This window comes from Ostrinia furnacalis, unplaced genomic scaffold (genome assembly GCF_004193835.3).
Source record: "Ostrinia furnacalis isolate ACB-3 unplaced genomic scaffold, ASM419383v2 OfSCF0635, whole genome shotgun sequence".
In the NCBI taxonomy this organism is placed as follows: Eukaryota; Metazoa; Arthropoda; class Insecta; order Lepidoptera; family Crambidae; genus Ostrinia; species Ostrinia furnacalis.
Window position 1 is genome coordinate 1,352,308 of NW_021130874.1, and position 25,502 is coordinate 1,377,809.

General features: G+C 38.8%; 2 protein-coding genes across 4 annotated transcripts; one reads left to right on the forward strand and one right to left on the reverse strand.

Moving 5' to 3' along the window:
* The first annotated feature begins 971 nt into the window (after positions 1-971).
* Edem2 (ER degradation enhancer, mannosidase alpha-like 2) lies at positions 972-17,579 on the forward strand. 2 transcript variants are annotated; one of them, XM_028323321.1, is made up of 12 exons: positions 972-1,519; positions 1,759-1,905; positions 2,263-2,415; positions 2,490-2,643; positions 3,209-3,378; positions 5,050-5,271; positions 6,242-6,407; positions 10,530-10,780; positions 11,055-11,192; positions 13,311-13,431; positions 13,980-14,060; positions 16,304-17,579. In XM_028323321.1, the coding sequence occupies exons 1-12, from the start codon at positions 1,404-1,406 to the stop codon at positions 17,174-17,176; spliced, it is 2,592 nt and encodes an 863-aa protein (XP_028179122.1). In that variant the 5' UTR covers positions 972-1,403; the 3' UTR covers positions 17,177-17,579. The 2 variants fall into 2 exon arrangements, with proteins under 2 accessions (XP_028179122.1, XP_028179121.1); XM_028323320.1 differs by lacking the exon at positions 13,980-14,060 and having other exon boundaries at positions 978-1,519; positions 13,311-13,512.
* A 1,114-nt stretch (positions 17,580-18,693) lies between these two features.
* On the reverse strand, positions 18,694-23,944 carry LOC114366473 (uncharacterized). 2 transcript variants are annotated; one of them, XM_028323350.1, is made up of 9 exons: positions 23,773-23,944; positions 23,243-23,375; positions 22,300-22,425; positions 21,517-21,656; positions 20,696-20,872; positions 20,036-20,073; positions 19,895-19,954; positions 19,740-19,823; positions 18,694-19,198 (listed from the first exon to the last, which is right to left on the reverse strand). In XM_028323350.1, the coding sequence occupies exons 1-9, from the start codon at positions 23,860-23,862 to the stop codon at positions 18,964-18,966; spliced, it is 1,083 nt and encodes a 360-aa protein (XP_028179151.1). In that variant the 5' UTR covers positions 23,863-23,944; the 3' UTR covers positions 18,694-18,963. The 2 variants fall into 2 exon arrangements, with proteins under 2 accessions (XP_028179151.1, XP_028179152.1); XM_028323351.1 differs by lacking the exon at positions 19,740-19,823 and having other exon boundaries at positions 18,723-19,198.
* Positions 23,945-25,502: the final 1,558 nt, after the last annotated feature.

The following is a 25,502-nucleotide window of genomic DNA, read 5'->3' on the forward strand; positions in this document are numbered from 1 at the left end:
GTAATTTCGTTAGATGAAGCCACAGACAAAATCAACATTTGTTTTTACAAACCAATTGATGTAATGATGAGCCGCACATTGCATCGTATTGGCAACGTGCAATTAATTATTCTATACAACAAAAGTTTTAGCATTTTTTATACTTTCACTAAATCTGGTTGTTTAATTTACAAATAATGTTCGTTAGCAAATTGTCTGAAGCCTCGTTCTCACTAGTCGAGTAATTTAGTAGAGTGGCGACTAATTTAGTAGTATCTAAACTCGTTTTAGTCGAGCCAATCCATATTGTACTATTTGTGACAGGCGAGTAGCACCCCCATCACAATTTACGTGTCCCTTCTCACCGGCTATAAAAGTCCGAAGCGGTGATTTAGTCGAGTTTGTATTTAAAAACCACTAATAAAACCATTTTGTAAACTGTACCTACTCAAGCAAAATGCGATTGGTTTTTTGACTAAAGCCGAGTTGCTCCACTAGTGCGAACGAGGCTATAGGCTCTCGTTGTGAATACCATTCCTCGAAAAATAATCTTCGTCGAAGCAAAGAAGTGATGTAGTGTAGCTGAGGTATCGGAGTCTACTCGTGAAGTTACGCGAAGAAGCCTTGTTCGCACTCGTCAAGTAAGTAATTTAGTCGAGTGGCGAATAATATCGGGTCCACCGAACACCAAAAATTCAATCGAGTAGGTTACTAAATCGTTTAGTCAAGCAAATCCATTGTTCGTTTCGTTCATACATTTAGCTACCTATAAAATTACTCGTCACTCGACTAAATTACTCGACCACTGTGAGTGTGGTGTCGAAGAGCCGAAGCGAGTTACTCTCGTTAATTTCGTACTTTGATCGTATCATTACTTTTCTCTATGGATCGTATTATCAAAGGTCTATGGTCGACAGACACGTCAATTTAATCTTTGTTCACAACTCTCCAGTCTATGTCTCCATTGATAACAGTTATCAGTTTTCCAACTGTATGAGTATTGTACAGCTTAAAATAACTTTTATATTACTATTTTCATCTATCTCTTCTATTTCAAAGCAGATTCGTTTAAGTTTTCCGTCAGACTTGATACATAATATAATTATACAGTTGTGTTTGTTATTGGTAACGAAAAAAATCCACTCACTTTCACACAACTTTTTTGTGTCGTATTGTGTTTTGTTGCTTGTTATTCCGTCTGTCACCGTCAGTCACTGTGTGTCATGGTGGTTATAATTTTGTACTATTTAGTTAGTTAGGTAGGTATTCACTAAAACTGGGACTGAGTACATGTGATGTGAATAATTAAATGAATTCCATATGTTTTTATTTTAATTTTTTAATCATTTTAATTTCAAAATTGTTACCTTGGTTTGTTCGAGCGTACTGCTAACTACCTACTAGTCATTTAAAAATATTGTGATATGGTGATAATGGCATATCGAGTGGTGTTGTTAATTTTTATTTTCGCAATATGTGTGAGCACGGAAGATGAACACACTACATCGAAGATGACAAAAGCAGAGAGACTAATGTTGAGGTACCTAAATACCTGCCTATTAACCTAATTTAATGTTTTATTAAGAATTAATTAAATGTATATTTCTGCACATTTGTTTTAATAAACATGTGTTTTCAAAGTAAGGTTGCTCTGCAATTTTTTTTGCTTCTTTAAAGTTCATATTAGAGCATAAAAACTGCAATGTCAATGGTTATGAATTAAAATTTTAAAAAGTTTATTTTATAGCTATGTTAAACTATTTAAATTATTATTTGTAGAGAAGAGGCTAGAAGCATGTTCTACCATGCATATGATGCATACATGTATAATGCATATCCTGCCGATGAACTAATGCCCCTAAGTTGCAAGGGTCGATGGAAAGGTATAACTCCAAGCAGAGGGGACATGGATGATTCTCTGGGAAAGTAAGTACATTCACATTACACCTCATAAATTCTTTTTGAAATTGCCTGCTAGAAAATAAAAACCATTTCGAACTTGCAGATTTCTAAAAACAATTAACGATAACAGAAATTGCTTTCAAGGTTATCAAACCAATCTTATGATGGATATTGCTTGCATAGTTATTTTATTTTTCTCTAAACCTTGAAATAGTATGTAAAAATGTGAGTTATTATTGACATGTTATTGATAAAATTAAAGTTCAAAATGTAAGGTGCAAAATTAACTGTTTTGACTATCTGTAATAAAATGTGGGAATTTATGATGTTCATCCAGAAAAGTCTTCATTTCAGAGTTCCTAATGGTGTTTTCTTTTGCAGCTTCTCTCTCACCTTAGTTGACAGTTTGGATACTCTTGTTGTGATGGGGGATTTCTCAGAATTTAACAATGCCATCAAACTGGTCATCAAAGACGTCACTTTCGATCACGATATTATAGTATCTGTGTTTGAAACCAATATAAGAATGCTGGGGTAATATTCTTGAATTCAACTTCTCAATTTGTATGTTGGTTTGAGATCATACTTAATCAATCATATTATTTCAGAGGATTATTATCGGCTCATGTATTAGCTGATGCCTTGAAACCAGAAATACCAATTTTGCAATGGTATAATGGAGAACTATTGGCCATGGCTGAAGACTTGGGAAAAAGATTGTTGCCTGCATTCAATACATCGACAGGAATACCTCATGGACGAGTAAATATTTTTTTCATGGTTTTGTTTCATGGATATTACTTGCTTATTAATTCACCTTTAATAAACAATCATAAACTTGCGTTTCGCAAAGTAACTGCGCGTTTTGTTATTATTGTTTACTAATTGTTAGTATCGCGAGAGGAAGTTATCAGAATGCTTATACTATTTTTAGTTTTATTGATGTTTACAAAAATATTTTAACAAGGCATTTAAGAAGCTTATCTTTTTCCATTTCACAATTAACTTTGGTCATAACATTAATTTATTGACTTATTAACACATACTATGATTTATAATTTTGTATGCCCTAGGTAATGAGAATGTAGTTGTATCGAACTATCGACCTATGGCATCGGCATGAAGCAATCAATAATCCTGACGAACTTTTATTTGTTTCGAAAATTCGATTTTAATCAAAACCAACACGCCAACTTTTTCTACAAAAGTCTATAGACTTTCGTGTGTATCGCGTCTGTACTGTATCGCTACAAATGCGCGCTATAAAACGTTGTGTAGGCATAGGCCCTAAGAGTAATTTTTTTTCATAATTTTAATTTTCTTTTAGATAAACCTCCGGCATGGGATACGAGGGCTCTCGGAGTCCCGGGAGACGTGCACAGCCTGCGCGGGGACCATGATTCTGGAGATGGCAGCTCTGTCGCGGCTCACCGGCAACCTGATCTACGAACAAAAGGCTCATAAAGCAATGGACAGGCTCTGGAAAATCAGACATAGGTGAGTTATTGAATCATTGAAAAATAAGAGCCTTTTTAAATAGAGTTTCCAATGTGTAACATTTGCGACTGAGCTTTTAAAGAGCATTTTTACAAGTACCTAAATATTTTTACTCATTAACCCTACCACTGCTTTTGTTTGAAGTTTTACTCGAGAAACAGGTGCCTTCATTATGGTTCTTGCAAAACTGCTGAATAAAACCCTCATGTACATTGCCCAGCTATATTACGACAGCGAGCTATTATGGTGACACCAGTGCAACAGTGTAACCACTTTTCGGTTCGGAAATTTTGTTACCCATTAAAAATTGTCGACCTAACACTATAATTTCGTCCATTGACTTGCTGTATTGACCATGCGATTTCTTTAATTGAGTAAGTATGCATGAACGAACGCGATCACGCAAACAAAGTCCGTGTTCGTAAAACACAACAAATTAGTTCGTACTCGGCTTTACATTGTAAAATGTTACATAATGATAAGTGGCCAGTTTAATGGACAAAGAAAAAATGTTTGCTACTTATGTAACATGGTCACAAAATATTGAGAGGTACTACTACGTTGTTGCTATTGCTTAAAACCTTATAGCGATATACTTCTCTTGATCAAATACACAATGATAAAATTTCTGTCATTGTAGGTATATGTATAACTTTAACTTATATCTGTGTGACTGTGTCGCATAACACATTACGATTGAAACATGGCATTTACATAATAAACTAGTTAATTTGAGTGCTGAGAAAGACATTTTACATTAAAACTAATTTTTATTTATACAACTGCGTCGACACTTACTTTATTTCGTTTACAACAGTCATCGTTCGATTCTCTTAAAGCCACAATGTTTTGCCATATTTGTTGTACGTGTGTTACGCAATGCTTGAAAAAGTAGACCAGTAGGAAGTTTTTTAGTCTGCACAAAATATTCTAGTCTACGTACGGATGTTTATGAGCTAAATGTCATTCACAAATAATACTAACATAGTCTGGATAATAATTATTAAGACATTTACTCATAATGTACTGCACGTTTGTAAATAGTACAAAGTATTTTTTTTCTTTCGTTAACTGAAAATACCCCGATGAAACCGAATAATGTTAAAATCGTGCAGTACTATGTGAACCAAGTCTCAGCTGTAGCTATGTACTGTCCCTAGGACGTCAGACCTGATGGGGACGGTGATAAACATCCACGTGAACCTAGTCTTAGTACCTGTGTACTGTCTCTAGGACGTCAGAACTGATGGGGACGGTGATAAACATCCACGTGAACCTAGTCTTAGTACCTGTGTACTGTCTCTAGGACGTCAGAACTGATGGGGACGGTGATAAACATCCACGTGAACCTAGTCTTAGTACCTGTGTATTGTCCCTAGGACGTCAGACCTGATGGGGACGGTGATAAACATCCACGTGAACCTAGTCTTAGTTCCTGTGTATTGTCCCTAGGACGTCAGACCTGATGAAGACGGTGATAAACATCCACGTGAACCTAGTCTTAGTTCCTGTGTATTGTCCCTAGGACGTCAGACCTGATGAAGACGGTGATAAACATCCACGTGAACCTAGTCTTAGTTCCTGTGTATTGTCCCTAGGACGTCAGACCTGATGAAGACGGTGATAAACATCCACGTGAACCTAGTCTTAGTACCTGTGTATTGTCCCTAGGACGTCAGACCTGATGGGGACGGTGATAAACATCCACTCGGGCGACTGGGTGCGCAAGGATTCGGGCGTAGGCGCCGGCATCGACTCGTACTACGAGTACTGTCTGAAGGCCTACATCTTGCTGGGCGATGAGAAGTACTTGGCGCGGTTCACGCGGCACTACAACGCCGTCATGAAGTACATCAGCCGGGGACCCGTCATGTTGGCGGTGCACATGCACAGGCAAGTCATTAGAAATATACAGGGTGTTACCTAAATATTTTCAGAACACAAGGTAAAAGTTAAGTTCCAGCAACCTTCACCAAATCTTCGGTCGGTCCACCTAGTGAGAGCTCTCAATCTAAAGGAGGATTCCGTCAACTGGGACCGCAATTAACTGGGACCGCGGTCCCAGTCGCCGGATGCGTAAAAATTAAATAATTTTCTTCCGGCGACTGGGACCACTCATAGATTTTAGTACTGTACCGATTTTGGATTGAATAATATTTTCTTTTAAGTTATCTATGAGTAGTCCCAGTCGCCGGAAGAATTTTTTTTTTATGGATCCGGCGACTGGGACCGCGGTCCTAGTTAATTGCGATCCCAGTTGCCGGAAGCCTCTCTAAAGTACGGCCAACGAGAAGCGATACCAAATGTAAACAAACCCAATGTCATGGGTGAAACCGTCTGACTTTGACATATTTTGGCGGGAGAACGAGACATTACGACAAATACACAAGATGGGAAGAGACAGAATATATTGTCAAGTCAACTCGACAGTCGTATCGACCTTTTGTATCGCTGCTAGTTGGCCGTACTTTATCTTATTAGATCCATTCACTAGATCCAATATGGATTAGATTAGATTTCATTTTCCAACTAGATCCACCGTGGATATTTTTTCATTAGATATAACTTTTTGTTATGGATATAGTGAGTAGATGCTAATAATTAAAACTACATAGCAAAACCCTTATGATTATATTGTTATATCAGTCGTATATCTTTCACGAGTGACACACCCATATTCACAAACGATGTCTGCTTAAGTGAAGCAGCAAATCGAACGCACAGCGTTGAATAGAGATCTGTGATTGGTTTGTGTGTTTGTGCGTCCACGCGCAATTTGAGACCTCAGATGTTCTAAATATTAATTTGTGAATACGGGCGACAGTCTAGTTGACGCCCCTCTGACTGTTGATCGGCCCCACAGGCCTCATCTCCAGTCGCGCAACTTCATGGACGCGCTGCTAGCGTTCTGGCCGGGGCTGCAAGTACTGCTGGGCGACGTGCGGCCCGCCGTGGAGACGCACGAGATGCTGTACCAGGTCATGCAGCGCCACACCTTCATTCCCGAGGCTTTCACCACCGACTTCCAGGTGAGAGCGCACTCAGCGCGACGCCGATACCTTCTGGCCGGAGCTGAAGGTGCTGCTGTCTTAAATGGCAATGCCAGATTTTGTATGGAAAGTGGCGTCTTTTTTTTTTCGCGCGGCCATCGACCAAACTTTGTTTTTTTATTACAAAATAGTGTAATAAACCAAACTTACTATGGCATGTATACCTCTAAACTCAGTCTGCACTGAGTTACGAGCATTAGAAGTTTGATGATTTTCATACTAGATTTGCTTTTTGTGCGCAAGTTTTGTAAGAAATTGAACAAAATATTGCGCTATTTTTTTATTGCGCTGATTCTGCTTCATACTGATGTCTGGTCTGGAGCCTTTAATGGATGGTATTGTTTGTTTACACATACAATCTCACTATTTTGTTGCAATTTCTTACAAAACTTTGCGCGCAAAAAGCAAATCTAGTATGAAAATCATCAAACTTCTAATGCTCGTAACTCAGTTCAGACTGAGTTTAGAGGTATACATGTCATAGTAAGTTTGGTTTATTACACTATTTTGTAATTAAAAAACAAAGTTTGGTCGATGGCCGCGCGAAAAAAAAAAGACGCCAATTTCCGGCATTGTCTTTTGTTACAATTGGAATAAGGTTGTATCATCAACTTATTATTGGCCACTTTGGGTGTCACGAACTATTTGACGCTGCTGTACCATGGCCATGTAGTGGTACACCTTCATTCCACCTTCCACAGTCGTGAGAATAAAATTAATTACTGGTCACGTAATTGGAATGATGACTGGGTAATGAAATCGAAATTCTATTTAGTTCTTCATACAGATAATAAAAAAATATTGGGCACGTATCTTTTTAATTTTTTTCATAATCGAATCATTACAGTATTAAATTGAGTTGAAATGTCGCGTGACGTCACGTTTGAGTAAAAAGTCTACTCAAAAGTGACGTCACGCGACATTTAAGGCGTTGAATTTAAGCCATTAGTATTTATTTAGTTATAAAAAAAAAACGAGACTAATGACTATTTTCTAATTATCTTTCTGACGGACAAATAGTTGAAATTTTGTCATCTAGCCTATTTACAGGCGACAATAGCCCAATGATCAGTCCGAGATGCCCACACTTTCATTCTAGAGGTTGCGAGAAGAAAACAAAAATAACAAATTAGGCACATTTGATCAAACTTGAGCATAGGGTATGACGGGTTCTGCTGAGATTCTGAAACGGATTTGAATAAACGAACAGTATCGCTCAAAGTGGAGATTGCCAGAATAATGGAATTTTTAAACAGACGCTCCTCATTTCTTACTCTTTATCGTATTTTGCAAGACGTCTTACAAAGTTACAAGCTATTTACATTTTATTGTATTCCAAATCCGTTTGAAAGTCAATAGGTATAATTAAAAACCGCAAACAATGAACAGTTTTTGTTTTATTTACATTAAATAACGAAGGAAGTTTAAATAGTTCAAATTGTGTTCAGTTGTCCTTGTTTTTAAAATACACTATACAGGGTGGATGGAAACGATAAGTGATCTCACTCGCTTAGTATGTAAGCTGGAAACATTGAATTTTCAAATAGTTACAGTTTATTCTGTAACCTATTATTGATACCGTTTGATAGAGCTTATGAAGCACTTTCAGGATCAGTAACCAGATTTTCGATATCTTGTATAATTTAGAAATAATCGAGTGAGATCACTTATCGTTTCCACCCTGTATAATGGTAGGTACTGACTTACACAAGGTAAGATAACGCTTGTTAAGCTAATTATTCTGATGCCTGTATACTTCTATTGATTCCAAATGGGAAGGAACGTGACCATTTGTCGAATAAGACTCTCTTGTCATTACAAATAGAATGATTTGTCATTGTCTTTAGGTGATTAACTGACTGCTTCTATTGTAACTAAACAAGATACCACAGTGGGTATAATGAAAATGAGCATCAGCAGGACATGGTCTCAACAACCTTTTTAAGTTGGTGAGTTACCAAACAACGGATTCAGTGTTGACCTACAGGGTCATGCCACATGTCCATATTCTCATCCATCATTAGATATAATCGTTTGCTAATTCAATCGGAAATCGATATCAGAATCTATGACCCACTGCATTCAAGGCGATTCGCAACGTTATCGGACAATCGAAGGTGCTTATTATCGTTAAAAATGCATAGGTTTAATAGGTTTACCTATGTGAAGCGCAACACGTGGTAACCTTGCTTAAGCTATGTAAATTAAAAGTCTTATGTGATATTAATTTTCATCCTTTTCTATAATATTTATTAAATCATTCAATCAGGGGGCTTGTGTGAGTTTACATCAAACGTATTCGTATATCGAGTGCGAAATAAAAGACATTAAATGTGTGACGGATCGTACAGCGTCCCTAGCGGATACTTTCAAGAACTAAAATCTTCATAGATTTTTTTGACGTACTCGATGTTGTATACTTACAATACTTATACAGTGTGTCCGGGCATGTAGTGATCAAACTTTAAAGGCGTAATCTATGAACAATTTTATCGATGAAAATACTTCAAATTTGGGGCTTGACCCATTTCTCGAAAAATTACATCGATTTAAGTTTTGAATTTTTAGTTTACACCTCTTCTTTAAAAAACAAGTGAAAGCGTGGGTAGCTTAACATTAATAGGCAAATATTTTATATCATGCGATAGCCAATATAATTATCTATTAGTAGAAGAAGAAAAGAGACACAAATTTCATACATTTTATGGGAGTAAGAATGGATTGAATTAGAAAAATACGTTACTTTTTTCACTTCTTTTTCAGTTATTTTCCAACACAAGAAAAACCGGGTCGTTAAGGTATGTTTTATTTGCATTGTATTATTAGTATTTGAGCTATTCTACAAAACGAATGTAAATTTATTAGTCTACGTCTATTAGTTTCGACGTAATTGTTGAACAAAGATACCCCTTCCCAGCGGTTTCCATAGCGCACGCGACATGCGAAAATGCACTGCNCCTATAAAATGTATGAAACTTGTGTCTGCTTTCTTCTTCAACTAATAGATAATTTTATTGGCTATCGCATGATATAAAATATTTGCCTATTAATGTTAAGCTACCCACGCTTTCACTTGTTTTTTAAAGAAGAGGTGTAAACTAAAAATTAAAATCTTAAATCGATGTAATTTTTCGAGAAATGGGTCAGGCCCCAAATTTGAAGTATTTTTATCGATAAAATTGTCCCTAGATTTTGCCCTTAAAGTTTGATCACTACAAGCCCGGACACACTGTATACTATGGTAAGATGAAGATCGAAAAAGGATTTGCCTTGTTTGCGTCGAGATCGATTCAATTTAGGTCATGTAGGTACAAAGATAAAGCTAAACGCAGGTCTCATAATTGTAAATATACTGTAATAGCAGCGGATTTGCAATAATCGCAGTGTTATGTATTTTTGTCTGTAATTTTTATTCTAAACAATCGTCAGTATCAAATATTGGTGACTGAAACAAGAATTGGCGCATTTTTTATAGTACTCGCACTAGTAGGCCACAAAGGTAATGATGCATTAAAGGTCGCTCCTCTTCTCTTAATAATGATAGGTATTTAGATATTTTATTAATGATTTTTGTATAAACAAATAATTTGACTTAAGGTGCCCATCCGAAGTTGGATTAATATAGTGCCCAAAAAATGATAAGTAACTCGTCTTGGATCATTAAAATATGAACCTCATGTTTTGAGCAGTATCGTATTCACGCGCAGCTGATCAAAAGTGACACATCAAAATGTATTATTATTGTGTGTTAGAATATATAATTAAATAGCCACACATACTGTTTTTCTATGAAATAATTTAATTATAATCAGCCTCTATCGATTCGTTGCACTATCAATATAAGTTTGATTTTAAGGATCGATATCCACTTGACTGCATATGCTGCTGATACATAAATGCTGACACATTTTTATTTTAAACGGCTAGAAGTATCAAATAAGTCTTTGATTGCGACATGTTAACCTCTATTCAGGTCAACCATTCTCTATGACTAGATTTCCTAGACTCCAAATAATTTCCCTTTCCACACGATAAGTGACGGTCACTGGATTCTATCGCTTATGAATAAAGGTTTTAAGGAACAAATTGCTTTCTGTCCAGGTTCACTGGGGCCAGCACCCCTTACGGCCGGAGTTCCTGGAGTCCACATACTTCTTGCACCGCGCAACCGGCGACGATCACTACTTACGCGTGGGCCGCGCGGTGCTGAAGGCATTACAACAGTTCGCGCGCGTGCCCTGCGGTTACGCGGCCGTTAACGACGTGCGCACGCGCTTACACGAAGATAGGATGGACTCCTTCGTGCTGGCCGAGACTTTTAAATACCTGTACATGCTGTTCGGGGAAGACAAGTAAGTGTGAACTATGATCGTCATTTCAGACTCCCTGAACAAAGATCTGCACCAGTCATTTCCTCAATGACCGGCCCTGCACTGCCTGCATCCAAGTGCTTCCCGCGACCTTCGCTAGATCATTGATCTACCGAGTGTGAGGCCATCAGTTGTTATTTAGCTAAACCAAAAAATATTTAGCTAAACCATAACCTTGAGCCAGCACAGGTTGATTAGACGACGCCTGTTTACTTATCAGTAGTATTTAGTGACATCTTGTTTCCCTTGTGTCCAGGGATTTGCCCGTGAAGTTGGAAGACTACGTGCTGACGACGGAGGCTCACTTCTTGCCGCTGTCGCTGGCGGCTGCCGGCAAGAACACCACCTACTTCACCCTGAAGATTGACGATGAAGACGAAGACAAATTCAGAAAGTTAGTACAAACATGTTTAGTGTTTGTGTAATAATACTTTTCCAACTAAACTTAATAGTCATACCAATAGTCCAGGGGTGCACTAGACCCTTGTCAAATTTTATTTCCATTCATTTAAAAAGAAATGGTTTTAGATTGTATTGAGAATTTGAAAAACATCGTATTAAAAAGAGTTGGCTTAATACAAAAAAGTTGAACGGGCGGTGAATACTGGCTTAAAATGACATTTCCATACTAAATGTCAATTTAAACTAGTGATTAACGCGAGTTTAAACAACCTAGCGCACTAGGCAGCCTGGTGTGGCCGTGTATGAATACTCTTGGCGCGAGCTCCCATTCATCGTCATATTTATGTTCGACTGCGGCAGCCAGGCTGCGTAGTGCGTGGGACACCTAACTTTTTGTAATAAGAGGGAGAGAGTTTTCACAGACGCCTTTCACGATGCTCTTTGAATCCCATTTGATAATATAGTCAGGCCTGTTCATCTCCGCGAGTTCACATCGAAAACAAAACACGCACGATGGCCCACCTACAGGATACTATTCGACAAGGCCTCACATACGAGCGAACATTGACTCACGCACGCGTATTCTTGTGTATGATGGAAGAAAATAAAGAAAATGGTGTACTAAATACTGTGCAGTATTTAACCGCCTAAATAATAATAAAAACACAGAATGTACTTTTTTAAGTTGCCTCAAGACACTGAGAGGTAAATAAGTAGTTAATATTATTCATGATAATTCATGCTAAATCATGTATTTCCTCCGCCATTTTCTGCAGATTGGCACCTCACGTCACATCATTTTACCGAAGTCAGCCCTATAGCTTCGGCGCAGTGCCGATCACTGACGTTTGTCAACAAAATGGTGCTTGACTCTTGAGACAGGCTAAATTACACCATATTGTTAATGACATTGAGCATACATTTTTTTAAATACCTTCGCGAAGTAAAACTTCTGTACGTAGTACTTATTATTATTCTGTGATATAGTCAACATTACATTGCGTTACAGTGTTTTGAGTTTTTACTAGTAAGATCTACCTTATCGATACGCGTAGCAAATCATAATATGGAAAAAACTGTTTATCAGCGATAATATTAAAAGCTAAGCACTTGACGCAACCAGCCAGTGTTCGATATCGCTTACATAGTACATAGTATATGAATCTGTTGGTTCATGGATTCACGTATTGAACTTTAGGTGTAATAGATGACCCCGATATTGCGGTTACTAGGGTGTTGGAGATATCGGGAGATTACGTCAGGGTTTTAATACCTTAGAGACGGGTTTTAATTATGTATTTACGACTTTGTTGCGAAGAGAAAAGCAGCTTAAATTAACTGCTAATTAAATTACGTCTTGACAAAGGAGTTGTCAAACTGAACTACACAGTCATGCAGAGTTTCCTTTTTTAATGTAAAGAATTCGCAAATGAATGTTTAAACTGCACTACGCAGTCAATTTTAACCTTCGATATATTCAAATATGCGCAGGCTTTATCTAATGATAACGTGCCTTATGTCGTCGTTTACTTTTTCATGATACATCATCATTAAATTGGACAAGAATAATTTATTCAATTCCAGAAGTGTATCATGTAATGACCCACATAACAAGATACAGTTCTTGCAAAATATTCAAAATTGCGATTATTCGAAAGCTGTTTATTTTCGTCAATGATAATAAGGCATGTTAATCTTTATATATTTTTTACCTTATCTCCTACTGAATTAAAGATGCGCGCAAGCTGACATGAAGTAAATAAAGTATATAGTTTGAGTTTTGAGGGAGTAGATGCAATACGATGACCATTTTTATCGCATAAGTTTCTGTCTGCAATTTTGTATTGTATTGTACCAAATAAATTCTATTCATTCATTCTTGGATGCAATGAGGACTGTATTCAGTAGTCATTGCATGGAAAAGTATTCATTGTCACTAATATTAGTAGGATAGAATAATAATATGTCTTCTCAGCACCAGCCCATATGTAGCCTCGAAGTGGTGGTAAGGCAAGCTATATTTTGGACGTGTTTAAGCGCCCTATAACGGGCCTAAGTACTGAATGAAATCTTTGATTTTGAATAACACTTAGGTGCTTGCTACTTCCAGGACATGTCCGAACACGGCGTCTCTGGTTCCTGAGAAGGTGCGACAGCCGATGCGTCAGCTGCTCGGCTCGACGGCCGCGCGGCCGCCGGCGAGACTCCGCCCCCTCAACGACCCGCGACAAGTGTTGGCCCTGGCCGATATGGGCATATCCGTCCTCACGCTGCCTGATGGCCGCGTACAACTGCTTTACACAACCTCCACGGTAAGGTCCTGGCTTAATAAACCAGTGTGGTGTAGCTACTTAAAAGGTAGACGGCGCTGTGTATTGCCGGCGAGACTCCGCCCCCTCAACGACCCGCGACAAGTGTTGGCCCTGGCCGATATGGGCATATCCGTCCTCACGCTGCCTGAAGGCCGCGTACAACTGCTTTACACAACCTCCACGGTAAGGTCCTGGCTTAATAAACCAGTGTGGTGTAGCTACTTAAAAGGTAGACGGCGCTGTGTATTGCCGGCGAGACTCCGCCCCCTCAACGACCCGCGACAAGTGTTGGCCCTGGCCGATATGGGCATATCCGTCCTCACGCTGCCTGAAGGCCGCGTACAACTGCTTTACACCACCTCCACGGTAAGGTCCTGGCTTAATAAACCAGTGTGGTGTAGCTACTGAAAAGGTAGACGGCGCTGTGTATTGTCGCGGAACTCCGCCCCTTCAACGACCCGCGACAAGTGTTGGCCCTGGCCGATATGGGCATATCCGTCCTCACGCTGCCTGATGGCCGCGTACAACTGCTTTACACAACCTCCACGGTAAGGTCCTGGCTTAATAAACCAGTGTGGTGTAGCTACTTAAAAGGTAGATGGCGCTGTGTCATCATCATCATCATCATTTCAGCCACAGGACGTCCACTGCTGAACATAGGCCTCCCCCAATGCTTTCCATGTTGATCGATTGGTAGCGGCCTGCGTCCAGCGCTTCCCTGCTACCTTTACGATGTCGTCGGTCCACCTTGTAGGTGGACGTCGCACGCTGAGTTTTCCGGTACGCGGCCTCCATTCCAGAACCTTTCTGCCCCATCGGCCGTCAGTTCTGCGTACTATGTGCCCTGCCCATTGCCACTTCAGCTTGCTAATACTGTGTATTGTCGCGGAACTCTGCCCCTTCAACGACCCGCGACAAGTGTAGGCCCTGGCCGATATGGGCATATCCGTCCTCACGCTGCCTGATGGCCGCGTACAACTTCTCTACACCACCTCTACGGTAAGAAACTACTTAACCCTGGCTAATTGATCCAGTTAAGTATCCAGTGAGGACTCGTAGATCCTGCTTGCACAGAAGTTGCAGCGATGGGAACGAGAGGTAGGAATAGTCCGTTTTAATAATATTCACTAATAATTCCAGTGGCGTGCTACCTAAAGGTTACACCGTATTGAACTAACAGAAAAACAATCCCATAGTTAGCTAAATTAAGTTTTTACAGGTTTTTAGCACACCTTTGGCTACATACGAGTAGCAATGCATCTGGATGCATTCAATGACAGTAAAACATCGCACAAAACAAACGGGCATCAAGTTTCAATAAGTGGACTTAGCTAAATAATTGCAACCGATCGTTTATTTCGAACGGCGTGTGGTGCAAGCTTATTGTTCGACAACTGATCAATTAAGGCAACATAAATGGAGCATCCGTAATGTAACGTAACCAATCATTTATAAAAAGCTAGCTGAGTCCAATACAATGCAGCCATTCACAAATATGTATGAACAATTAGAGCGGGCATAATAATATTTTTTATCGTGTTTCAATAGTTATAAAAACATAAAATAACATATTTGTTCATAATTAAATACGTCGAAAAGTAGTTTTTTAAGTCTTGATAACGAATTAACATACAGATATAATCTGTAATTGCGATGGATGCAATTTGATAAAATTGGTTGGTACGTATTTTAATGCTAAGGGATTTTATGAAGAGTTACGGTAAATAGCTCGGTACAAGTTACAGCCAACTGCTGTTTTGATGCTTGTTTTTAGACCAATAACCTTTTTAAATTATCTTCTTCTTCTTAGGCTGGGTTGCACCATCTTACTTTAACTTTGACAAACGTCAAAAATAGGTCAAACTCCATACAAAACGCACCGGTTATCGTAATAGTTACTGTCAAAGCTAGGTGGTGCAACTCGGCCTTAGTCTTCAATATTACCTTTATCAATCTATGAAGGTAAGAAGAAGGACCGCGTAGACTATGCTGTCTTATCAGGCCTGTTCATCTCCGCGAGTTTACATCGAAAACAAAACACGCACGATTGCCCCCTACAAGAGTACTATTCGACAAGGCCTCACATACGAGCGAACATTGATTCACGCACGCGTATTCTTGTGTATGATGGAAAAAAATAAAGAAAATGGTGTACTAAATACTGTGCAGTATTTAACTGCCTAAATAATAATAAAAACACATAATGTACTTTTTTAAGTTGCCTCAAGACACTGAGAGGTAAATAAGTAGTTAATATTATTCATGATGACTGACGGCCGATGGGGCAGCAAGGTTCTGGAATGGAGGCCACGTACCGGAAAACGCAGCGTGGGACGTCCACCCACAAGGTGGACCGATGACCTGATAAAGGTAGCGGGAAGGCGCTGGATGCAGGCCGCTACCACCCGTGCGATGTGGAAGTCATTGGGGGAGGCCTATGTTCAGCAGTGGACGTCCTGTGGCTGAAATGATGATGATGATGATGATTTCCTCCTCCATTTTCTGCAGATTGGCACCTCACGTCACATCATTTTACCGAAGTCAGCCCTATAGCTTCGGCGCAGTACCGATCACTGACGTTTGTCAACAAAACTTCTGACAAACTTGCTTGACTCTTGAGACAAGCTAAATTACACCATATTGTTAATGACATTGAGCATACATTTTTTTAAATACCTTCGCGAAGTAAAACTTCTGTACGTAGTACTTATTATTATTCTGTGGTCTTATACACGGTGAATATGGTAAGGACGCAAAGTAACACCGAGTATAAAAGTTATTTGCATTCTAGGCGAAATCAGCCAAAGACGCAGCGGAGGGTCTGACATTCATGCGGGAGATGTCCAAATGGAATTCCATGAGCGACACCGACAACGGTGTGGTCGCGGCCGGCGTCAAAGTGAACGACAGGATATTCCCCGCGGGGCCCGGCCACTTCGGGCGCGAGCTCGGCGACGCGCGCCTCTCCGGCCGGCTCGCCTTCACCGTCCCCTCCGACGCCTGCGCCGAGATACAGAACCCCGCCGACGTCCGCGACCTATTCGCCGTCGCCAAGCGCGGACAGTGCACCTTCGCGCAAAAGGTACGCAACATACAAAGCGCCGGCGCCAAACTCGCCATCATACTAGACAACATTCCCGACTCCACCCACGAAATCACAGCCCTGTTCGCCATGTCCGGAGACGGAAAGGACGACATTCACATACCAGCCGTATTCTTATACTCGAAGGAAGCCGAGTATTTGACGGAAGTTCTCTACAGCAACCCTGAGCTCACTGTGATCGTCGGCGACCTTAAATCGCTGAAGCGCGAGTTCGAAGGCGAACAATGCGACGGCGGCAACTGCGAGGCCGTCATCGAATCCACTGACGTCAGCGCGGACAAGGAGTCCTTCGACCATCTCAAGAAAGTACTCAATCAACTTGTGGCGCAGTTTGAACTGTCTCTGTCGAACGAAGACCAGGTACGTCAAAAGAAGTCCAATGACGATTTAGATCTTTTCTTCGCGAAATCAAAAGAAAAGTTTATTAACAACAAGGCCCGAACTGAGAACACTCCGGCTTGTACTGCGAACAGTGAACCCGCGAATCAAATCCGAACTCAACCTAGTAGTGAGGACAAAAAGAAAGACGCACTGCCAGACAAAACTCCAGGTGATTTCTGACACAACTTTACAAAGACTGTAAATAATAGTTAGGACGGTACAGTGTAAAAAGTATGTAAATATTCGATTGTAAGCACGATACTCAATGAATTTTTGTGCCTTTAACATCTGCTACATTGATTTGTTTTTTTTTTTTAGTTTTATATTCTTAAATTATTATTTCGATGAACACAAGACTGTCATCAATGTTTATATTTAATTTGATACTTACTTAGTATACTTTAGAAATAAGATATCTTGAAGTGTTTGATTTATAACCATCTTAAACAGTTTTCTTTATCCTTCGCTGTACTTCTGTGCAATAATGTTCATCACAATTTAATATACTACTGTAACACTGGTGCCTACATAAAAAGACAGTTAACATATTTTCCTAAGTTGAATAAAACTCATTGTAAATAATCGTATTTTTACTTTAATAACGAAGTTATTTCATTCGGTTAGAAAATAATCGCAATTAACTTAATTATAGCCTGACCAGGAACATAAAAACCCTGGCATCGATCGAGAGGCGCGTCAATTGCATTTGATAGTGCAACACTGAGTACAGTCGTACCTGTGTTAAATTAATAGGCTAACTTTATGTATCAGGATTCAGGATTACGGGCTAATTTGATATTTTCATAAATTAACGAAAAAATATTATTATAGGTAACCTGATTTAAATAAATTAAATGAAACCATCAATCGAGCTAGAAGAATTTATTTTATTATTCATCAATAATCAAATTCAGAACTTGAATATTCAACTGCAATGTCTGCTCATGAACGCTTCAAACTCGGTACTTCTTTCCCAATCCCATAAAATTCAACACTTAGAAAGTGACAAAAAAATTTAAAATAGGTAGTTGAAACAAACCACAGCTAATTTTCATAGTGGACTGTACTATACGATAAACATGTCAGTCAATTTGACAACCTTTGTCGGAAACATTAATCAATGAAAATATTGTCCGAACCCTTAGTATTTCTCTTCGACAAATACTTTAACACATTGTGAACCACTTTTCTTTCACGACTATAAAAATATTTTAGCAATTTAATTCATAAAACCAATTGCGCACATTTAAAATAAAGTTTGTTTACACTTTGACAGCAATAGACTGACATGCAAGGTGACATGTCAATGAAGTTTTCAGTTACTGTTGCCATTAAAAGAAATTAGTACCATTAGTTTTCCGCAACATGGCGAGGGTTTTTATGTTCCTGGTCAGGCTATACTTAAGAACTAATTTTTTTTAGTACTTAAAAGTTTCATGCGCACCTTTATTAACTATGCAGGGTAAGGCAATGTTTAAGTAAAAAAGTCGTATGTAAGATGAAAATATTTATTTTTAAACTTAATCCAATCTTGACATTTCAAGTAAGCCAAGTAATACGTACAAAATAAACAAGGATTGTTATAAGAAAGAAACTAAGTAAATAAAATGTTAATGAGGTATAGTAGTCGAGCAGGGGAATGTTAACGAGACTAATGTTAGTGTTAAATGCATTACGTATAACTTAATTTAAAAAACAAATAAAATATAAACAAACGGGAGGAGCATTTTAAAATTGAAGTAGTATTGGATTAACAGAGCGTTTTCAAAACGATATCACCAAAGTACGCTAGTAGTCTACTAATACTATAATTAATATGAAACAATTTCATCACTGGAAATTCTTTCACCAAATACTATTCCTAGGTGTTATAGCCTTCAATTCCTGAAATGAACCAGCATCCAGGAGGTGCTCAATCGACTTAGTCAAACCACATGATTGCAGTCGTGGGAAAAGACAAAGTGTAATTACATGTAGCCAGATTTGAGGGCTGGTTTGAGGCGTCTAGGGGTCGGGCTATAGTCGGGCGCCGGTACTGGAGGCCCATTGGAGCGCCAGGGGTCTCGCCAGCTGTTCTCCACGGCTGGAGAGGGCGGAGGCCTCGCCGGAGCCTGCCGCTTGGCCTCTTCCAAGTACGAAAACGGCCTGCCGCTACTACTGCCGGGCCCGTGCTGCCACGAGTACGATCTATCGTAGCCTACCCTGTAATGCAAAAGCAAAATATATATTTTTAAAGACATTTCATTATTTCATTTGAAGTCACAGCCCCTCGTGGTAAGCTAAGTAAATGCTTGTTACGAGTGGGCTCTTCACAATAGTCGAACCCGCGTTCCTCGGATGTCAAGTCGTCCAGGCCGATCCCTTCACCATTCAGGCTATCGTGGGTCCAATTCAAAATTAATCATAAAGATTCCGGATAATTTTATTCATCGTTAGATATCATAGATATCGCAAGAAAATTTACGGATTAACAATATAATGACGAATCTAGTAATAATTTATAAATAGATAAGTACACCGAGGTATTTCTGTTATCAGCCCCAGCAAGCATGATTGTAAACATTGTCCACGCATTAATTCCTCGACTTTATTGCGGTAAGCCATAATAATGGTATTTGATAACTACTACGAGTATATTCGTTATAAAGGACAGGTATCTGCCCACATGCACAGGTATCCCCATTCTATACTTTAAAAAAATAATGATTTAGAAATGAATCAATAAATTGTGATAAATATTTACCCAGAGTAATCCGACCGGGTAGTGTCGCGCATAGGGCTTCGCGGTGGTTCTTCATCACTCAAGTACCCATAATTCAATTGCTGCCTAAACAATTAAAATGTTATTGTTTTAAAGCAAAAGTTTTTTGATAACTCGATTTGTTGAACTTATCTTACCCTCTAGGCGGCTGGTAAGTATCGCGATGGTTATGTTGGGGCTCTCTGGACCGCTTTGTGCTGTAATTTAAATTATCACTAATTAGTACTGCTTGGCAATAAAATTAAATATGTTAACGCTAAAATATTACGGAAACTTACTCGTAGGCTTTTAATGCTCCCAATTTATGAATAGAATGCTGAAACAAAAAAGTAACATTTTAATTCAACTATTCATAAATGGAGAGACTTTAGGTCTTTAATGCTTGCAAAGTGTCATATTATAAAGACAGTATTAAAAGTACGGATGTTATGGATATGTAGTTTCGGTTATAGATACGGTTACGGATATAGGAATAATATTATACCGGTTACGGTTACGGATATCTGTGCTTTAGAGTGTAATTTGCAATAGTGTTCCAACACGGGTCATTCATGGCCGCACACTTTACATCGAATAATAAGTAATAAAAAAATAAAAATTGATACTAGATGGTATTATAAAGTAAATCAGGCTGTCATGCCTTTACATAATGCTATACAAAAAATAATTTGAACTGCCTACATCCGAAACTATCCGAAACGTTTGAATCGGTTACGGTTACGGATATCCATAACATCCCTGATTAAAAGTATCGACTATCGTAAAGTAGGTAGCCGTTTCTTATCACATTTTTACACAATAAGTTTACTCAAACGTTGCATCAATGTGTTATGAATGATTCGTTATATCGAATATAGGTATCACTGTGTCAGCTGTTATAAGCGAATCTATAAATATTTATTAATTACACGCGTAATTAAGACATCGAAAATACATGCCTCCTGTTTATCCAAATCCGATGAGTACTGAAGTAAGTACACGACCAATAAAATCAGCAATACTATGTTGATAATGTGCACAATAAATCCTTTGAGACTTATCACCATAAGACTAAAGGCGCCTAGACGTAACAAGTCCATCATATAATTCATGCTGAGGCCGGGCGATGATTCATTCTGAAAAAAAAAAGAAAAAATGTAACGTAAAAAAGAAAAAATGTAATGTAACGATTTAAAACCGAGTATGATCTACCTATGGAAGAAAATTATTTTCTTAAATAAACCTGCTTGTAACCAATGCCACAGAATAATAATAAGTCCTACTACGCAATGCTTGTAAGTTATTTTGTTCTTCGTATGTAGTCAGCGTCAAATAATTCGTGACACCCAAAGTAGCCAAAAAGTACGCAACTAGTTTTTGTTAGGTATAGAATAAGGTTGTGTTCAGGGCCGGATTTAAGAGAGGGCAGCCGGGACTACAGCCCCGGGGCCTCCAGAAAAGAGGGTCAATAGACTTCGAAAAAAAAATGAAATTCAGACCAGAAAACAACTTTTTCTTTGAGATTTTTTTCACGTTTTACTTTTATCTACAGTACCTACTTTGTACAAACATGATTGTATTATTTGACAATTTTATTTGGAAGATTGGGCCAGGGGGCCTCGTCTCTTGTTGCCTCGAGGCCCCCAGACCTCTGAATCCGTCCCTGGTTCTGTCATCAACTTTTTGGCCTCTTTGGTTGTTACGAACTACTGACTGTATGAGACGCTGGCTTTTCTGAGGTAAACTCACTGCATAACCTACGTGGTTTCCGAATACTTACTAAGAGACCGTTGAAATGTGAGTAGTCCATCCCAAAGTGTACGGCGACAGTCAAATCGACGGTCAGTGAAGCAATGTACACTCCTATGTGCCCGCACACAACTATTGTGAGGTACTGAATCCCCCGTTCAGTTGTCACCACTGTAAATAATTGTTTATTTGTTAAAACATGGTTAACTTAAAACTATGATTATTATATTAAAATCTATAAAAACAATTCACTACCTCATCCGTGATGTGTCATGAAACAATGATTCACACGATCTATTTAAGGTGAGTATAGACTAGTAATGTATTGTTCTCCTACGAATGCTCGCCGCTCTGTTCGGCGTAATGCTCATAGCGAGGCTGCATTTACCCGTAACACTTTTGTACCTTGCGGTCAGTCTGTGGAAATATGCATCGCCCGTGCAAAGGCTCGACGAAATGTTACTCCAATACGCTCGTTGGTTTGTATTAGGTGGTAAATAAAACGGAGGGCGTACCTACTCGAGGTTTGGTTCGTGAAGGGGATACTCTAGAACAGTGTTTTTCAAAGTGTGGATTGCGAACCCCGTGGGGAGAGGTCGTAAAAAATCAAAGTTATAAAGATAGATTTATCCGAAAACCATAATACAATTATATGTAGCATTATAAAATGCATGAAAAAAAGGGAACGGTCGGGGGGTTTGAAAAAACACTGCTCTAGAACATAGCATAGAACTGCTCGTTGTTCTGTTACAGGTAAATGCTCTAGTTTGTACTCACCTTTATATATTTTAATATCATAATATATAAAACTCACCTGAAATAAGAATAGAGGCTGCGATCAGAGACACGACTGAAACGACCAGAGTGATCAGCGCAAACACGAATACTGAATAGTCTTGGGTGATCTCCTCATTATTGAATGCATTTTGACATCCTCCATCTAAAAAATCAAGTTACATGCATTACAGGCATTACTAGTATATTTTACATATTTAGACATTTCACCTTTTATTGGTCCCTTAACGAAAATTGATCTGAAGAAAATAGGATATCGAAAATGTTGTGGATTGATTTAAACTCCAGCACAAACAAAAGTAATAAACAAAATTATACAAACAAACGTACCTACCTAATGCCGTAATGTTAGGTAGGTAATCACGTGAACTAGTAGCAAAGGAAATACATAGTTCTAGAACCCCTGTCGCTTCGAAGATGAAGTTCACAATTCTACAATATTCAGCGATTGTCATGATAACATCCATCTATGATTCACGCGCCATTCTATTTAAATTAATTAATCAAATGGCAATGCCAGATTTTGTATGGAAGGTGGCGTCTTTTTTTTTTCGCGCGGCCTTCGACCAAACTTTGTTTTTTGATTACAAAATAGTGTAATAAACCAAACTTACTATGACATGTATACCTCTAAACTCAGTCTGAACTGAGTTACGACCGTTAGAAGTTTGATGATTTACATTACTAAATTTGCTTTTTGCGCGCAAGTTTTGTAAGAAATTGCAANGCCTTCGACCAAACTTTGTTTTTTGATTACAAAATAGTGTAATAAACCAAACTTACTATGACATGTATACCTCTAAACTCAGTCTGAACTGAGTTACGACCGTTAGAAGTTTGATGATTTACATTACTAAATTTGCTTTTTGCGCGCAAGTTTTGTAAGAAATTGCAAGGTTTGGTCGATGGCCGCGCGAAAAAAAAAAGACGCCAATTTCCGGCATTGTTATAATCAAACATACCTAAGATGTAAGCTCTGTACACAACATCCAGAAATAGACCCGAACCGCTCACGTTCTCTGGTTCCTTCGCATTACATTTGAATCTGTATACTAACGCAACTATACTTAAAGAAAAGTAAAGTAATGATGCCACCTGAAAAATGATCAATTACAATTAAATAAACTGCATTACAACATGTCTGCAGGTCAAAAGAAAAAACTCCCTTTCTCCTTTCAATTTTGAAAATAACTACCTACCTAAATAAATTTATATTCAACGTGTAAATGCACAGCAGTTTATGATTACTTTATGCATCCTTAAGCAAATAGCTACGAAAATATTTACATTGTAGGTATGTAATAAAATAGATATATCGCAGAGCTCTTGCATTGCAAGTGGTATATCTTTAGAAAATAATGGACAGCTATAGGAAGTTACTAGAGAAACAAATATTCGCGCAGACTCAGAAAATAATCACTACACGTAGATATCAAAATATAATACGTTGAATGCGATGCAATGAAAAAAAAAATCAATGAGATATACTTACTATCGTTATAGAACCCGTCAGCACTGCGGTTAAAACTAAGTTCGAAGGAAGCTTCGGCGCCGATTTACTATTATTGTTGTTGGAATTCATTTTGTAATTTTTCACCCTTTGATAGCCAGTAAACACGTCATGTCGAGCTTAAGTCCGTCCACGAAGGGACAAAACAACGCACGTATCAATGTTAATCGCATCATGATAATTGTTATCGGCAAGTATTAATGTGCGCACTATCTACGTGTATACCACGCAGCTGAGCCGATGCTGTTGGCAGCAGCTTGAATGTTTAATGACAAATTGGAAGTCAGGGTACGCCAACCGACACCTGATTACTGAAGTGGTAATTATGTGTCTTGTTTTTAATTTATTTATCAACACTCGCGATGTGTTCGCGTGAATTTGTAAGTAGGTGTAGTTTTGAAGGTAGGTGAAAAAATAACATTATGTATGATTACTTACCCTCCAAACTTGCGTTTATAAAATGAGAATTTCGGGTAGGTAATCTCTGAATCGTAGCGCAGTAAAGCACGATCGATGCTTTGGACGCTTGGGACGCGCGTTGGGTCCCGGGTTCGAATTTCGCTAGATGAGGATAGATAATTTAAATATTACATAAGTTTTAATGTATTTGTGTCTAACATTCTTAAATATATCTGGTAGTTATGGAAACTGCAACAGTAAACTAACTTTTGGCAATTTCGCAACTTCGTGTCGTGGAATTATTTGTACCTCATCACAGGGTTAGTTAGTAGATACATACTTTCGGGGCCCCCACCACTTAAGCACAACTCCGTCGAAGTCGAAAACTTAGGAGAGTCTTAATGGGCAACCAATGAAGCCATTAAAGCAAAAAAATCTTTTGTAGGAATTATTTCCGATTTAATCAATTTTTGTGTTTAATTCTACTGGCCTATTAGAAAATGTGGCTCACGGAACGTGATATCTAAATTATCCTACATGCAGAATGATTGTCTTTGACTAATTACATAATCTATGAACTTGTTTGTTGCTTTGTCAGATTATGTCACTCAAGACAAGACCAAACGAACCCAAAACAGAGCCCCAATCAACCAGTGTGCTTCATATTCGCACCTGTGTTCGCACCATTGAAGCCATTAGACAGAATAATATAATTCCTATTTATATTTCCTATAGGTGCAATGCAACGACATGTGAATTGGTGATATGTTTGACTCAGGTAGTGTCCTGGCATGTCTACTTAACGTGTTCTGGGTTTGGCGTATTTGTGCGTTCTTCTACTCCAGTTACTCCATATCAGATGTGCTGACCCCTCAGATCATAGAAAGAGAATAGATATGATGTCGCGCGTAACTACAACGAGAACCAGTGTCCCCACATTTCCCCCACCACAGCTCCCACACACACATTCAACTGTGTAAAAACAAAGCGACTGAGAGTCTACCACAACATGTGCAACCGGCTTAAAAGTGCTGTGATTGGCCAGAAGGCGTGCCTTATGGCCAATCAATGGCCGCGTGACGTGACGCACACTTTGAAAAAAGCAATTAGAGAGAAGAAAGATAAAATGNCTGACCCCGACGTGCGGCGGGTGGGTGAAGGCATCCGTGATGTTCTGCGTCATGGCCACGTCTGTCATCTTCCAGCTGATCCCCCTGACAGAGTTCCCGAGGGTGAGCTTGGCCAACAGGATCATCAGCATCCCCTTCCAAGCCTATTCCCTATACTTCGCCCATAGGTACATCGGGCGCACG